The sequence below is a fragment of the Mytilus edulis genome, chromosome 4, assembly GCF_963676685.1.
Source record: "Mytilus edulis chromosome 4, xbMytEdul2.2, whole genome shotgun sequence".
NCBI classification, from domain to species: Eukaryota; Metazoa; Mollusca; class Bivalvia; order Mytilida; family Mytilidae; genus Mytilus; species Mytilus edulis.
Genome location: NC_092347.1, coordinates 11,780,561 through 11,797,286, shown reverse-complemented (window position 1 = coordinate 11,797,286; position 16,726 = coordinate 11,780,561). Strand labels below are relative to the sequence as shown.

At 33.6% G+C, this 16,726-nt stretch overlaps 2 protein-coding genes across 3 annotated transcripts in view; one reads left to right on the top strand and one right to left on the bottom strand.

The window, feature by feature from the left end:
* The window catches only part of LOC139518975 (transient receptor potential cation channel subfamily M member 8-like), a 110,684-nt gene that overhangs the window by 33,840 nt on the left and 60,118 nt on the right, over window positions 1-16,726 (top strand). The gene's annotated exons all lie outside the window — the stretch shown is intronic.
* The window catches only part of LOC139518974 (uncharacterized), a 34,572-nt gene that overhangs the window by 14,286 nt on the left and 3,560 nt on the right, over window positions 1-16,726 (bottom strand). Inside the window, exons 2-5 of the mRNA XM_071310680.1 lie at window positions 11,777-11,839; window positions 8,454-11,109; window positions 7,170-7,293; window positions 4,836-4,962 (exon numbers count right to left, since the gene is read on the bottom strand). Coding sequence (XP_071166781.1) covers window positions 4,836-4,962; window positions 7,170-7,293; window positions 8,454-11,109; window positions 11,777-11,816 — 2,947 coding nt within the window. The 5' untranslated portion in view covers window positions 11,817-11,839. The remainder of the gene's footprint in view (window positions 1-4,835; window positions 4,963-7,169; window positions 7,294-8,453; window positions 11,110-11,776; window positions 11,840-16,726) is intronic.

The following is a 16,726-nucleotide window of genomic DNA, read 5'->3' as shown; positions in this document are numbered from 1 at the left end:
TTCCCATGAAACCAGCTCCCTCCCCTGTTTTTATACACTGTCATAATAGACTACACCAATGTCATCAGGCACCAATATTCATTCAATTACTTACAGTAAATCAATGTTTGTTTTTTGTACATATAAAAAATTTCACAGTTTTGGGCAAAAATTGTATTTAAATTGATAGATGTACTTATGGCCCTTCTGAATGATACATTCAGTCGAAAGAGCATTATTAAGAAGTCAAAATAAGCTTAAAATATTGATAGGTTATAAAGGTCGTTATTGAGACTAGAGCATACCCGCGAATTCGCAGGTCCGTACCCGAGTTAAAAAACATGCTCTTTATTTTTAGCTTGGATGCTTAGACGTCATATTGTTGTTTGGTGAAATCAAGCTGATAATCAGGTGCACATTAATGTCCAATGAAGAAGTCCAGGAGTAGCTTGTAGCCATTCATACAATGTGAACATATAACTTACACATGATTTTCAACCTGCATACCAGGATTTGTATGTAATAGTTGCCGCAGTACATTTAGTTTGACCTAAGTCCTTATAACATTATCCTGGCTACAAGCTTAACCCTTTCACCGATTGCTGCCCAGACAGAAGCTACTCTGAGACGATGGCTTCCCTGGCTACTTTTACTCAAGTGGGAGATCTTCATAATAAATGTCAATGAAAAATTTGTTTGTAGTTATTTGTGTATTTATTTCATTCACTAACACCATGTTCAGTTTTTTTTATGTTTTGATATTTTTTCCTCATAAAATATTCTAATTTTCAATTTTTCGGCATTATTGAAGTGAAATTGTCAAAATTCTGCTCTTTGACCCCAAATCGTAAATTTTTAACCCAAAACGGCAAAATTTTGAAAAAATTTGTGAGGCTGTACAAATTCCTCACACTGAATGATGTCCATTCCAAGTGTTTTGTACATAAAATGACATTTTATGTCAAAAATGTATACTAGTTTGGCTTAATTTTTCCATATTCTTTCCCCAAAAATGTTCCCTCATTTTAAATTCTCGTAAATTCCGTAAATTTCCTCTGATTTTGACACGGTTTTCAACAAACGGAACCGCCATGTTTACACTTTCATCCAAGTATCCATCAAAGAAAGATGACTCATGTTTGCACTGTTTTGAGCGGGAAATAAAGATGTATTCCGATCCCGGTAAAACGGGACTCATCGTCAGCAGTCTGAAGCGTGAATCCCAGTTAAGCCTGGCTACAAACTAGTATTTTATTTTACTCTTATTTCAGTGCATGTAGCAGCGTAAAATATATGTTCCGGACCGTATGAGTATTTGGACCGTACGCGTACGGTCTGGACCGTATGCGTACTTTTTCAAAATACTCATACGGTTGGACCGTACGTGTACGGTCTGATTAATATCATTAAGAAGTTGCTTAAGTTTATAAGTTACAAATGCATGTAAAGTTCATGTACAGATCAACATAACTTAACTCTCAAATTAGTATGGAAAAGTTCAATTGTAATTGGAATAAAAGCTTTATTTGTTAACTAATAAAAAAATTCACGCTTATCTTGTATTTAGTATGTCGATCAGTAATACATTAATAAAATTATGATCATAGAAATTTACGATATCGAAAGTTAACATGATGTGGGACGACAGTTTTAGAATATTAGAAACTTTACAAAAAAATGCAAATGCAAAGGAACATGAATGAACTGCAAACATGTAAATGTATAAAATATATCATTAATTGTGGTAGCAAGTGTCACCTTGGGCGAGAGTACCAAAATAGTATTCAGATATACAATTAAACAAATATTTAATGTCAATTGTTCAATTGTTCATTTTATCCATCTAAAAGTAATTGTAATGATAACAATTTATAAAACTAAAAATAAAGATTGTGATAAATGGTTATCTCGTACTGGACCATACGCGTATACTCATACGGTCCGACCAAATACTCATATGGTCTGGAACATATATATCAACAATATTCCTACTTTCGAGGTTATCACAATGTTCATTGCGACACCATGGATTCAGTGTTCATTCTGTACCAATACTTAGAACTAATATCAATGATATACTGCAATATATAATTGTTATGTAATCGATAAAAAATAACGACAACATGTAATAAAATGCTGGGTTGAGTTCAAAATTGTAGCAGCTACGTAGCCCCTATCAGTATCTATGTAGCAACTAGTCTATATCTACACATTCAATTGTCAAAATCTACATAGCACTACGTACTACATAGTCAACCCTGACTCAGAAGTGCATTTGTGGATTCTATTTCCTCATGAACGACCAAAAGACGAATATTTGAAGGCCAATAGTCTATAAGACAATAGCAATTTAAAGCCAAGGAGTAAACAAAGACTCAAAGACTGATGAGAACTGCAATAGATGATTTAAAGATGATTGTTCAGAAATGAACGTTTAATAATTTCATCTGCCGACATGATTGCAGATAAAAAAAAGTTGTAAATAAAAAAACAATAAAAACAAATATAAGGGAATACACGTGCATTTAATAATTTCATGCCTTAAAAACAGTAAAAAATATATTAATTCTCAACCCTAACATACTTTTTGGCTTACTGCGATTTGATTAGTTTTCACTGTTGCTCCTAACTGATGAGCATTTGAAATCCATCAGAAATGTGTATGTTTAATAATTCTCTAGCTTAATTTCTGCATATCATTAGCAGCGCAACATATAATATTGTTTGTAGCAAATCATATATTACATCTGAGTCTATTACCTTTACAATTAAAATGCATTAATAAAAGTTGGTCTAAATACTCAAGGTACGGTCATCTTTCAAAGTTACGACCATCTTGTGTCGGTTACGACCATCATCCAAAATACTATAGTTGAAGTTACGACCATCACACATTTAAAGTTACGACCATCATGCTTGAATTTTTGAATGACTATTTTACGAAAATTGGAATGTTTTAATGCATCAAATTTGGTTTTAATATCACAGGACTGCCGAATAGTATGTACGAGTTTGGTTCAAATGAACCTTTTAGTTCACGAAAATCGGAAAAGAAAAACTTATCCCTAGAGTTGTCTTCCTTCTCCGGATGGTCGTAACTTTTAGTTACGACCATCCGCTTACCACCAGTGCATATTGAACTTCCAATTGGCATAAAAAACATAACTTTGCAAAGGACACATTTAGAAAGGGACCATCCTAGTAAACTTTCAATTTTTTTGTTAGTTTCGCACAAAATTTGTTAATTTGCATATAGAACAAGAGTGCACACGCTGAAATGTCTCGCCTTCTATACTAATCATTGATGTTATGTTGATAGTCCTAAGTATAAAGCTTTATTACAACTGTCTCATAAACTTAACATTAACCAAGATAACTAAACAAAGACCAATGAACCATGAAAATGAGGTCAAGGTCAGATTAACCATGCCAGGCAGACATGTACAGCTAACAATGCTTCTATACAACATATATAGTTGACCTATTACTTATATTTTAAGAAAAATAGACCAAAACACAAAAACTTAACACTGTGCAATGAACCGTGAAAATGAGGTCATGGTAAAAAAAAACCTGCGCTACTGACAAAGATCATAAAATATTTCCATACACCAAATATAGTTGACCTATGGCATATAGTATTAGATAAAGACCAAAACTCAAAAACTTAACTTTGACCACTGAACCATGAAAATGAGGTCAAGGTCACATGACATCTGCCTGCTAGACATGTACACCTTACAATCATTCCATACAACAAATATAGTAGACCTATTGCATATAGTATGAAAAAAAACAGACCAAAACACAAAAATTTAACTATAACCACTGAACCATGAAAATGAGGTCAAGGTCACATGACATCTGCCCGCTAGACATGTACACCTTACAATTATTCCATACAACAAATATAGTAGACCTATTGCATTTAGTATGAAAAAAACAGACCAAAACACAAAAATTCAACTATAACCACTGAACCATGAAAATGAGGTCAAGGTCAGATGACACCTGCCAGTTGGACATGTACACCTTACAGTCCTTCCATACACCGAATATACTAGCCCTATTGCTTATAGTATCTGAGATATGGACTTGACCACCAAAACTTAACCTTGTTCACTGATCCATGAAATGAGGTCGAGGTCAAGTGAAAACTGTCTGACAGACATGAGGACCTTGCAAGGTACGCACATATCAAATATAGTTATCCTATTACTAATAATAAGAGAGAATTCAACATTACAAAAAATTTGAACTTTTTTTTCAAGTGGTCACTGAACCATGAAAATGAGGTCAAGGACATTGGACATGTGACTGACGGAAACTTCGTAACATGAGGCATCTCTATACAAAGTATGAAGCATCCAGGTCTTCCACCTTCTAAAATATAAAGCTTTTAAGAAGTTAGCTAACGCCACCGCTGTAGTCGCCGCCGCCGGATCACTACTATCCATATGTCGAGCTTTCTGCAACAAAAGTTGCAGGCTCGACAAAAAATTGGCAATGATTTTTCTGGTAAGCTTGGTTTCAAATGGTTAAGAGGTTTCACAGACATGGCCTTTTTAAAACATTTCCACATAGTGTCATATTTTCATTTTTTTTTTTAAATTATCGATTTTATATGGCAGACATCTTGGATTTCTGATCTGAGCAAAACCAAACTTTGTAGAAGACAGACAATCCAATGAACATTACAACCACCTTTTGTTTGGATTGGCCCAGTAGTTTCAGAGAAGGTTGAAATGTAATTCTACAGATGAAAACAAACGCACAAGTTTTGACAATAATTTGCATGACCCTTTGGGTCAAGTGAGCTAAAAATTTAGCAACCATTGTATATAAAGTATGCATACCAGTATTTGGAAACAGGTACGGATTTCCCTGGACTATTTTTGCTAGTTTTCTTTGCTCATTATTGGCAAGAAAAGAGAGAGCTCTTCTACAATCTGGTGGAATAATTACTGGAACTGGTCTTCCTCTCTGCAAAAGATTAATGGTCATGAAGGTCTAAAATATACAGCTAATAAATTAAAGGTCAATGTAACAAACTTTTCTTGAAGACTTTGAAAATCAAAGCACTAGAGAGTGAATATAAACCAGTCTCTCATTAGCCACTTTGGCTCCCTTTCTTGACCGTTTTCTCATTGATATGAAAGCCACCTTCTTATTCAATAGACATGAAAAAGATGAAGTTGTGTGACAAAAACATTCACAGGCTGATAGCTACTAATAATAGAACAAAAGAAATTGAACTCTCTATTATAAAAGGCAGGAAAGGTCTTGCATTTGTGTACATTAGTTGTATCCACTGTAAAAGCTTACAAAATCTAGACATACATTTGCAATTAAGCATATAGATAAATAACAACTGTACTAATCCCTGATAATATTACTGACAGTGGGTATCTTTACATTTGGGATCCTGAGAAGTTTCATGAAAACAATCATGAATATTCTTCACATATTAATTAATATACATGCAAAATTTGAGTTCTGATCCTTGTTGTATTGCTACAGGAAAAAATTCCAAAGTTGATGCATTTTCTGTAGCAGTAATATCTATCTTAGTCCACCTGCATCAGTTTCAAACCAGTGTATCCCAAACTCTGTCTGACCGACAAAATGCCAGACAAAAAATCATTCAGTCACAGAATTTTTTAGGATTTTTAGTTAAAAATATAGTATAAAACAAAAAATTCCTTTTTGCTAAGTCAGTTTGGCACAGACTGTTCAAACAATTAGTAATATTCTTTCATTTCATTATTTTCATTATCTATCAGATCTTAGAATGTAATCTCTGGTCCGAGCTGTTTGGGCTCAAGAGAACTTTTTCCAGTTGTTGTCATTTTAGTGAGATGAAAGGGTCCTTTTGTTAAACAATTAAGACCATATATTTCAGCGTTCTTATAAAGCATTATTTATTATGAACTTGTCAAGCAATTGTGACTGAGGGAAACAAACTTAATGGCTTTTGCATCGATTATGATGTACTTGAAAAAAACGCCTTTTCCCGTCGTTATTTACTCACAAGCGTCTCATGAATAATGGCAGATTACCAGTACGGGTCGAGCTCATATTTAACAGGGAGATAATTTTAGCAAAGTAGCTTTCAGCCCAGTACACTGATCATTAAACTACAATTTGGGTTTCATCCATGTAGAGTTTGGATCTAAACAATTCAGTTTCTAAGAACATTTCCTTCAAGCATTTTCTGACAAGTTGAAAGCCATATGGCAACAAAAGTAAACTCTGCTTCACAAGCGCAGCATATCAACAAGTTGATTTTCAAAATAAGTTTTCTAAAGGATTTTAGCAATTAGCATGGTGAACTAAAGGAAAATCTTTGATCCTTCCAAATTCTGCTATTGAAAACTAAGTTTTAGAAGAAAAAAATCTGTATTTCCTCAATATTTTTGGAGACTATTTTTGGGATATGTTTCCAATGAAATTTGAAGTGTCCATATGGTACAAAGTACACACCACATAATTTTTAATTTCTCTACTCTCCACAGTGAATACTCCTTCATAAGAAATCAGTATTTTTAACTCTTTCACCGATTGCTGCCAAGACAGAAGCTACTCTGAGACGATGGCTTCCCTGGCTACTATTACTCAAGTGGGAGATCTTCATAATAAATGTCAATAAAAACTTGTTTGTAGTTATTTGTGTATTTATTTCATTCACTAACACAATGTTCACAGTTTTATTCATGTTTTAATAATTTTTTCTTCTTAAAATATTCAAATTTTCAAATTTTCGTCATTTTCTAGGTGAAATTCTCAAAATTCTGCTCTTTGACCCCAAATCGTAATTTTTTAACCCAAAACGGCAAAATTTTGAAATTTTTTATGAGGCTGTACAAATTCCTCACACTGAACGATGTCCATTCCAAGTGTTTTGTACTTAAAACGACATTTTATGTCAAAAAAGTATACTAGTTTGGCTTCAATTCTTCCATATTCTTTCAAAAAAATGTTCCCTCATTTCAAATTCTCGTAAATTCCGTAAATTTCCTCTGATTTTGACACGGTTTTCAACAAACGGAAGCGTCATGTTTACACTTTCATCCGGGTATTCCATCAAGGAAAGATAACTCATGTTTGCACTGTTTTAAGCGGGAAACATAAAAGAGGTATTCAATCTGGTGTTATGCAAATATATTTCTTTAAGGTTACTTAAAATTTACCTTTCCTCTCACTGTCATGAGATCTTGTTTCTCCACTAGATATTTCTCCACCTCAGTAAAATCTTTAGAAAGCGAGTCATCTATATCCTGAAGACCTTGACTCCTTGATGCAAAACTTTGCAGCCTGCAAAATAACATAAACTGTTGCCTAAATTTAATTTTCCAGCACATTTTGGGACCTTATCTTAACAGCAGGTGAGGCTAGTACTTAAAACTAAAACATCTATTTTTAAAAATTCCTGCACTTTTGTTCCAATCTGCCCAGAGGATACAAAAAGGAAGATTAAAATGTGAAAAGTTAACAGAAAATAAACAATAGCTCACACAGGGTTGCCACCCTTTTTCAGACATGGAATTCCAGGGGTTTTACAGGGTTTTCCCAGAATTTCTCCAGTTTTCAAGGATAGATTCTTTTGAACTGAATCGTGCAACACTGACATACACTACTTCTCCTAGCACATTCATTAATCAGAATTGATTACCAAAGTAAGGGAAGTAACTCAAAACTTGGAACCGTTTCACTGAAAATACATCTACTCATTTTTAAAACAATGTACTGTAAAATAATAAATCAATGCCATGTTTTTATTATGCCAAAATATGTTTTGATCAGGTGATGATTCCAGTTAACATATTTAAATCTCAGAGTAATCAAACTAAAACAAGCAAATTTACATGCATTAACCCTTTCACCGACGAGTCCTGTTTTACTGGGATTGAGGCTTCAGATGGCAGACGATGAGTGTCTGTATTTCAGGATTACGGTATAGGGTTTTGTTTTTTGCAGGAAAATGAAATTATTGCTCTTTACTTCGAATCCAGTTGAAAAGAATTAAATGGCAGTTTCATTTTCATTTAAAGACGACAAATTAAAGATTTTATGGGAATTTTAAGTTGAGATAGACATTTTTGAAAAGCTTTTGAAGGATAAGAAAACTATGATTCTATCCAAATTTCTGTGTTTGAAGTAAAAGTAACAATCAAAATGGACATCAATTTTCAGTAACTTGTTGACATTTTGGGGTAAAAATTTTGTTATTTACATCTTTTTGGAACTTTCATGAATTTTTTTTACAAATTTCACCTTTTTAATGCTGAATCTGAATGCAAAATTGATTAAAAAAAAAAAAAAAAAAAAAATACAAAATGACATTTAGAATAGTAAATCCTTTCTGCCATGTTATCACTACAACAAAGCCATTGTCCAAGAGTTACTTTGTGAAGGGCTACTATCGGTGAAAAGGTTAATTTCTGACTTTTCAGAGTACGAATATGAACACTTACTTTATGACTTCAAGTTCACCGCTTCTTCTTTTGTTATACAGAAGCAACCTTGCTTGTGCAAGGGAAACCACTCTGTGGAAGTTGTCTGATGTGAGAGGCAGTTCTTTTAGTTCCTTCACAAGAAATTCAGTAATGTCCCTAATGTCTTCTGGGGATGGAAGCTCTTTTTTTTCCTGGTATTTTCGGAGATTCAAGACATTTCTGGCAGTGGTTGTTACTTTCTCTTTCCATTGTCTTGTAATTTGGTTCAAAATGGTTTCACATTCTAGTGCTTCCTTTGAATTACCATTGCCAGATTTTTCCACAATGAAACCCCATTTACTGCATATTAGCCTATTAATGTCATATTTCAATTTTATGGCATTGCTTGGAGATAGCAAGTCCTCATTGTCATCAGCATTTGGATAAGAGCATTTAATTGCTGCAACCACAATGTCTCCGAAGTGCTGAGGTTTTAAAAAATCCCATAGTGGTTTCTGTTTTATATTTTCAATGTAGTCTTCTTCTGATTTATCTTCACCTTCATGTGAATGTTCTCCTTCAGACGCATCTTTATCATTTATCTTTGACTTCTGTATAGATCTGAGATGATTCAAAAATCGTGCGCAAAGACGCATCCTTGCACTTGCATAGTATTTTCTCTTCTCTTTGTTGCCTACATTCATTTTTAACCAACTCTCTCCAAGAGCCATAATTAGTGGATCTTTTTGGGCAATATCAGAAACTTCATCACGCGTCATGATGGACAAGACTTCCTTCTGCATTATGATTGTTGGCTTTGTTTTAATATGTCCAGCTAGGATTTGTGACTTAATTATCAAGTCTTTTTTTCTTTTCTTGGTTTTCAGATTCAAATATTTATTACACTCAATATTGTGGCACTTTAAACCTTTCAACAAAACCCATTCTCTGCAATCAGGGCAAGGACCATACTGAGTTATATCGAAATAATCTTTTGGCCTTCTTGCCAAAATTATCTCCCCTTCGCCCTTTTTCAGGCACTGGCGGTTATGCCGGTCATCTCCCAACTTGCGTAGAGCAGTGAAGTCCGGTTCGAATTTAACTTCATCTTGATTTCTGTGTGTTTTTAAGTGTTCATTTATGTGAAGGACAATTTTACCGCAAAAATAACATGCATGGGTGTTATCATATATTCTTATATCTCTACTCTGCCCAGCCTTTGTTCTTGGTCTTTTCAATCTGTATCTTTTTATATAAATGCCTTTCATGTTTGAGTCCTTCATAACAAAATCAGATTCAAACTTATCTAGTACTTGTTTATTGTCAATCCCATTATCAGAATCAGAGTTTATTCTCTGTTTTTTATTTTTATGGAAACTCTTTCCATCAGAGTCATTCGTTCTCTTTACTGATTTTACAGTTGAGGTTTCATCATCTTGGAAAGCTACATTTTTTGGTTCTATTAATTCTTCAACTTGATAAAGTTTCAATAAATCAGGATTACCCAATTCAGGAAAGTTGCTCATTTGTTTTTTATTTTTATGGAAACTCTTTCCATCAGAGTCATTCGTTCTCTTTACTGATTTTACAGTTGAGGTTTCCTCATCTTGGAAAGCTACATTTTTTGGTTCTATTAATTCTTCAACTTGATAAACTTTCAATAAATCAGACTTACCCAATTCAGGCAAGTTGCTCATTAATGGGAAAATATCTGAAAAGTCTGATGCATTTCCATCATTGTCTGCATGTTGATCTTCAGGATTAAATAACACAGATAGCTCTACTTCATCACTGGGTTCGTTTACTTTGTGACTATCATAAGAATCAAGCGATAGCTCGACAGTTTTCTGTTTATAATTGTTCTCTGCAGCCTGCTCTCCTTCATCACTGGGTTCGTTTACTTTGTGACTATCATAAGAATCAAGTGATAGCTCGACAGTTTTCTGTTTATAATTGTTCTCTGCAGCCTGCTCTCCTTCATCACTGGGTTCGTTTACTTTGTGACTATCATAAGAATCAAGCGATAGCTCGACAGTTTTCTGTTTATAATTGTTCTCTGCAGCCTGCTCTACATCATCACTGGGTTCGTTTACTTTGTGACTATCATAAGAATCAAGTGATAGCTCGACAGTTTTCTGTTTATAATTGTTCTCTGCAGCCTGCTCTCCTTCATCACTGGGTTCGTTTACTTTGTGACTATCATAAGAATCAAGCGATAGCTCGACAGTTTTCTGTTTATAATTGTTCTCTGCAGCCTGCTCTACATCATCACTGGGTTCGTTTACTTTGTGACTATCATAAGAATCAAGCGATAGCTCGACAGTTTTCTGTTTATAATTGTTCTCTGCAGCCTGCTCTCCTTCATCACTGGGTTCGTTTACTTTGTGACTATCATAAGAATCAAGCGATAGCTCGACAGTTTTCTGTTTATAATTGTTCTCTGCAGCCTGCTCTACTTCATCACTGGGTTCGTTTACTTTGTGACTATCATAAGAATCAAGCGATAGCTCGACAGTTTTCTGTTTATAATTGTTCTCTGCAGCCTGCTCTCCTTCATCACTGGGTTCGTTTACTTTGTGACTATCATAAGAATCAAGCGATAGCTCGACAGTTTTCTGTTTATAATTGTTCTCTGCATCACTGGGTTCCTTTACTTTGTGACTATCATCTGGTAATGTAGGTTTTTGTGTCTGATCTGAAATATGATTAAATACAATGTTTTAGTCCATACTACTGCTATGTACAGTTGTTTCCTACATAATTACTGTTTGTCCTACAAAATCTTGAGAGTAGTTTTTTCAGAAATATTTTCTTTTTGCTGCTTCAGTGTAGGAACGAAAGTGTACAGAAAATCTGTTGATGTTTTTTACTTGTTTTGATGCATAATTTAAAAAAGAAATTCCCATTACATCCGATTATTTTGTTTATATTGGCAAAGCAGTCTCAGAGGAGTTGACGACAATATTGAAATTCACTTTAATAGGGTCCAATGTTAAAATCAGTTCAGACATATTGGATAGCACCAAGGCAAACCGAACACAATTTTTAAAGGGGACCATCCTAGGACCATTCAACCAAAGTTAATTTCAAACTGGCTCAGCAGTTTCAGAGGAGTTGACAAAAATGTGAAAAGTTAACAATGACGGATGTAAAGTGATGACAATATATAGCTCACATGGCAAGGTGGGCTCAATAAAACAACATGGCCTTACCTGGAGACAATGAGATCCAACTGACCTATATCAGACGTTGCTCAGTGTATAGCAATGGACTTTTGATATAAATGATAATTACATGTACCTCTCCATTTATTAACCCCACCACCTTTATCATTATTCATAAATTATCAAGTATATAACTACCTTTAGCCCATTTAAGATCATCAATGAAACTTGCAAGCATGTTCTTCTTTTTGGATAAGTATTCTGAAAAAATATATAAATAATATAAAATAATGATATAAAAAATCTAAAGAACAAAATCATTAGTTCTTGCAGTCAACTGAAAAACTTTAAAAAAAAAATCTACTCTGCCTACAGCAGTATTTTACAACCGATGGTTGTTGTGATGTATTTTGTAGTTTATAATGCTGAAATTTTATTTTGTCTTTGGTATCTAAATATGTTTTTCTTGATTATCATATCACTCAATCATAACTTAATAACTAGATGTGTCAATACGATACTAATGCCCAGCATGCAAATGTCGAACAAGTATGGACACACTACTTTACTTGACACAATATATGCTGAACACAGAAATCAGACATGACATAAAAAGTTCTGTTTTTAAAAATTTCGTTCCATTTTGGCCAACAGTAAAACCTACATCAAATCTGTTGTCATAACACCAGTGCGGAATTTCATAAAAAACATGAAGAGAAAAAAAAAAAAACGAAATCAGATGAAAAATAAAGATTTTATGAACAAGTACGAAATAGCCCCTTAAACATCGGAAACCGGAAGTCCTAGCTCAAATCTGATTGAAAAAGGAGTGTTGGAAATTTCATGAGGAATTCATAGCAAAAAATGATAAATTATTCGCCTACTCATCAACAGCAATTTTCCAAGTCCACGGGATGTAACTCCATCAAAAATAAAAAACCTGAAAAAAAACTATCTGTAACTCATCAATAAACACCTGCATACAAAAAATTAGTTCAATACATCTCGAGGCATTTAGAAAAAAAGTACAGAAAACAGGAATTTTTCCAAGTTCAAGGGGCACAACTCCTTCAAAAATCAATGAAATGAAACAGAACTCAAATTCGATCTGTAAGTCATCAATGTACACCTTAGACCAAAAATCAGTTCAATATTTCAAAGCATTTAGAAAAAAGTCTGGAAAACTTGTCGTTGCGGAATGACGGACAAGGGTAAAACTATATGCCCCGACCACTTTGTGGCGGGGGCATAATAAATTCCCAGATTTTACTCTGGTCACTTTTGGATGTTTGTTAACTGAGGTAAGGTAAAGGTCTGGAGTCACACATTTTTTTCAATATAACACTAATATCTGTAGACCACCTGTAATATTATGACTGAGGTTAAACTTGGTTGAGAATGATAGGTTATCTATGAAATTTCACCACAGAATGATGTGTAATTCATTTATGGCTATTTTGTATAACATATTTCTAATTTACTAAATTTTTTTCAATTTTAAGAAGATTTTATGACTGTGTCTAGGGAAAGATATATATTAAAAAAATTATATTTTACATCTGCAAATAAGTACTTTTGACTTCAATCATGTTATTTCAAGTTTTTGGGTGGTCTCAAAAATTCATTACAAAAATATTACAAATTTATGAAAATGGGTATACAGACACTACTGTTATCTTATAAATGTATTGCTTAAATTTCTGGAGTCATTGCTTTTATAAATGTGTATGGGGCGTCGCTGGCCAAGTGGTCTAAGTAGTCGAAATACTGTATCACTAGCCTGTCAACACTGAGGTTGCGAGTTCGAATCCCCCACGTGGCAGGTGTGCTCTACTCCAATCTTAATTGACTAGGATTGTCAGTTTTCCTACCAAAGGCTGATGGTTCTCTCCTGCTTCCTCCACCGATAAAAACTGACCTCCACGAAATAGTACAAAAGTGCTGAAAGTGGCGTTAAACACCAATCAATCAATATAAATGTGTATGTGTGCTTCATTAGTAATTCTGAACAAAATTATTTTCACATTTCCTTTGTTTATGATCAGATTTTGTGAAGGAACTTAATCCTATGTTAGTGTCTGTAAACCAAAATTCAGATTTTACCAAATATGTAACTTTAATTTAAAAGCTTTTGCAATGACATTTTTTTGGTATCAAATACAAATTTGACGTTTTTTTGTGGTTTTTTTTTGTAAATTTAGATGAAAATATGAATTTTATAAAATTATGAGGTATATCACACTGCAATGTATTTTTTTCCCCCTTTATGTTGTACAGGATTCAACTTAAATTTACTAAAGGGAGATGAAACATTAAGGTTCTTATAGATATGAAAAAAGTCTTGATTTGCCTGTATAGGTCCTTGAATTCAAATAATCAGACATCTTTTATAAACAGTCAAATCTCATTATAACATATAACAAACACGACATTTTCTATTTTCTTCATAAAATAGTCAATTTTTGCTTAATTTGAAGGCTGTAAAGACCAGAATGCTTGTCAAGTATCACAACATACATCTGCATATTAGTTTTAGATGCATGATTTTTTTTATTAGTTGTTTTTGGCTTTGAACTAGCTGTCAGTAACTGCGAGTACTCTCAAATCAGTACTAATAGTCTTTTTGTTGTTGGGATGTATAAGTGCTGAGCCACTCTGTTTTTGTTAGATGTATTTCTATCCATCTGATGAGTTAAGCCTTTTTCAACTGATTTTTATAGTTCGTTCCTATATGTTGTACTGTTACACCACTGTCCAAGGTTAGGGGGAGGAATGGGATCCCGCTAACTGGTTTAACCCCGCCACATTATTTACATATGTGCCTGTCCCAAGTCAGGAGCCTGTAATTCAGTGGTTGTCGTTTGTTGCTGTGTTACATATTTGTTTTTCGTTCATTTATTTGTACATTTATTTAGCCGTTACTTTTCTCGTTTGAATTGTTTTACATTTGTTATTTCGGGGCCTTTTATAGCTGACTATGCGGTATGGGCTTTGCTCATTGTTGAAGGCCGTACGGTGACCTATAGTTGTTAATTTCTGTGTCATTTAATTTGGTCTCTTGTTTAGAGTTGTCTCATTGGCAATTACACCAAATCTTCTTTTTTATATATATATTTTTGCGTATATATTTTTGACTGCTAAAGTGTCACAGTTTATAAATAAACTACCGTGAATATAATGGGTTTTTTTTTCAAAGTGAAATAATATAACGATGAAAATGGTACTTTTTTTAGGTCTTTGATCCCATATATTCAGGATACTTAGCAGAATATCTACTATGTATTATACAGAATTCAAAATAGATCTGTAACTGGTCATATTAAAACTATATACCAAATATCAAATTAATATCTTCAAGCATGACGAAAAAAGTGCAGATAACTAGTTATTTACGTGAATTTTCTAAGTCGAAGGACCACAACTCTGCACAAGAGTCCACACGCTGAAATGTCTCGCCTGCTTTCCTAACCTTGATTAATTTTATGTTGATAGTCCTAATGATAAAAGTTTTACTACAAGTATCACATAAACTTAAAATTATCAATGATCCATGAAAATGAGGTCCTGGTCAGATAAACCATGCCAGACACACATGTACACCTTACAATCATTCCATACACCAAATATAGTGGACCTATTGCTTATAGTATTAGAAAAACAGACAAAAACATAAAACTTAACATTGACCAATGAACGACGAAAATGAGATAGGACATATGACACCTGCCAGACAGACATTACACCTTGCAATCATTCCATACACCAAATATAGTTGACCTATTGCTTATAGTTTTAGAAAAACAGACCAAAACACAAAAACTTACCATTGACCAATGAACCATGAAAATGAGGTCAAGGACAAATGACACCTGCCAGACATACATGTTCACCTTACAATCATTCCATACACCAAATATATTTGACATACTGCTTTCAGTATCTGACAAACGGACCTATTCACGTAACTGTAACCTTGATCACTTATCCAAGAAATGAGGTCGAGGTCAGGTGAATCTTGTCTGATGGACATGTAGACCTTGAAATGAACCCATATACCAAATATAGTTATCCCATTACTTATTATAAGTGAGAAATTCCCATAACAAAAAAACTAAACTTTTTTTCAAGCAGTCACTGAACCATGAAAATAAGTCAAGGACAATGGTCATACGACAGACGGAAAGTTCATGACATAAGGTATCTGCATACAAGGTATGAAGCATCCAAGCTAGTCTTCTACCTTCTGAAATATAAAGCTTTATACAAATAGTTTACGCCACCGCCGGATAGTAATACTTATGTCTCACTATGCGACTTAAATTTTGTCGCAGGCGAGACACTAAAATCATCAGATCGGAACAAAATTTGAACTTGATCTGTAACTGGTCAAAATGAAACATTATACAAAATATCAAATCATTATCTTCAAGCACAATAAAAAAAGTGGGGAAAACTGATTTGTGGGGACCGACAGACAGACTGACAAAGTGCAAACCTAGTCCCCTTTGGCTTCGCCGTTAGGGGACTAAAAACAGACAAACCCTTTCTGGATAATACACTGAAATAAGTGATAACAGTCATGCAATGAACATATTGAAACAAATATATATTATTATATAGATGACAAAGAAATACTGAAATTTCTCAGATGAATCTGATATCATCACTTATCGGTTGATTATTCACTCATGAAACTTTTTATGTCTTTTCTCAGCATATTTTTGCAAAATGTACCAAATTTATTCTCAGTATTGCCCTTTTAACTTTTCAGAATTATCGATTATAAGAATGTGAAATGCAATATACTTTATAGTGCATTGGGTAATTTTTGCAGTTTCAAATTTTTACAACATTATAACCGTAAATTGACCCAAAATTCATAAAATATTATGGAAAAATCGAAATAGTCGGCATGTAAGAGAATTAAGCAATTTATTTTTACACATTTACGTAAAACCTCATAAAAAGGGCAAAACTATGAACCTCACAAAAATTTGCCGCAATAAGGTACTTAAATTGGATGCAGTCATATTTGGTTTTTTTTATAATCATACGCTCATGTTTGATGTTATTTATCATGAATACTACTGGAATAAGACATTTTTTAATCATGTTTTGTGATCTATTTATAAAAACATAATTAACAAT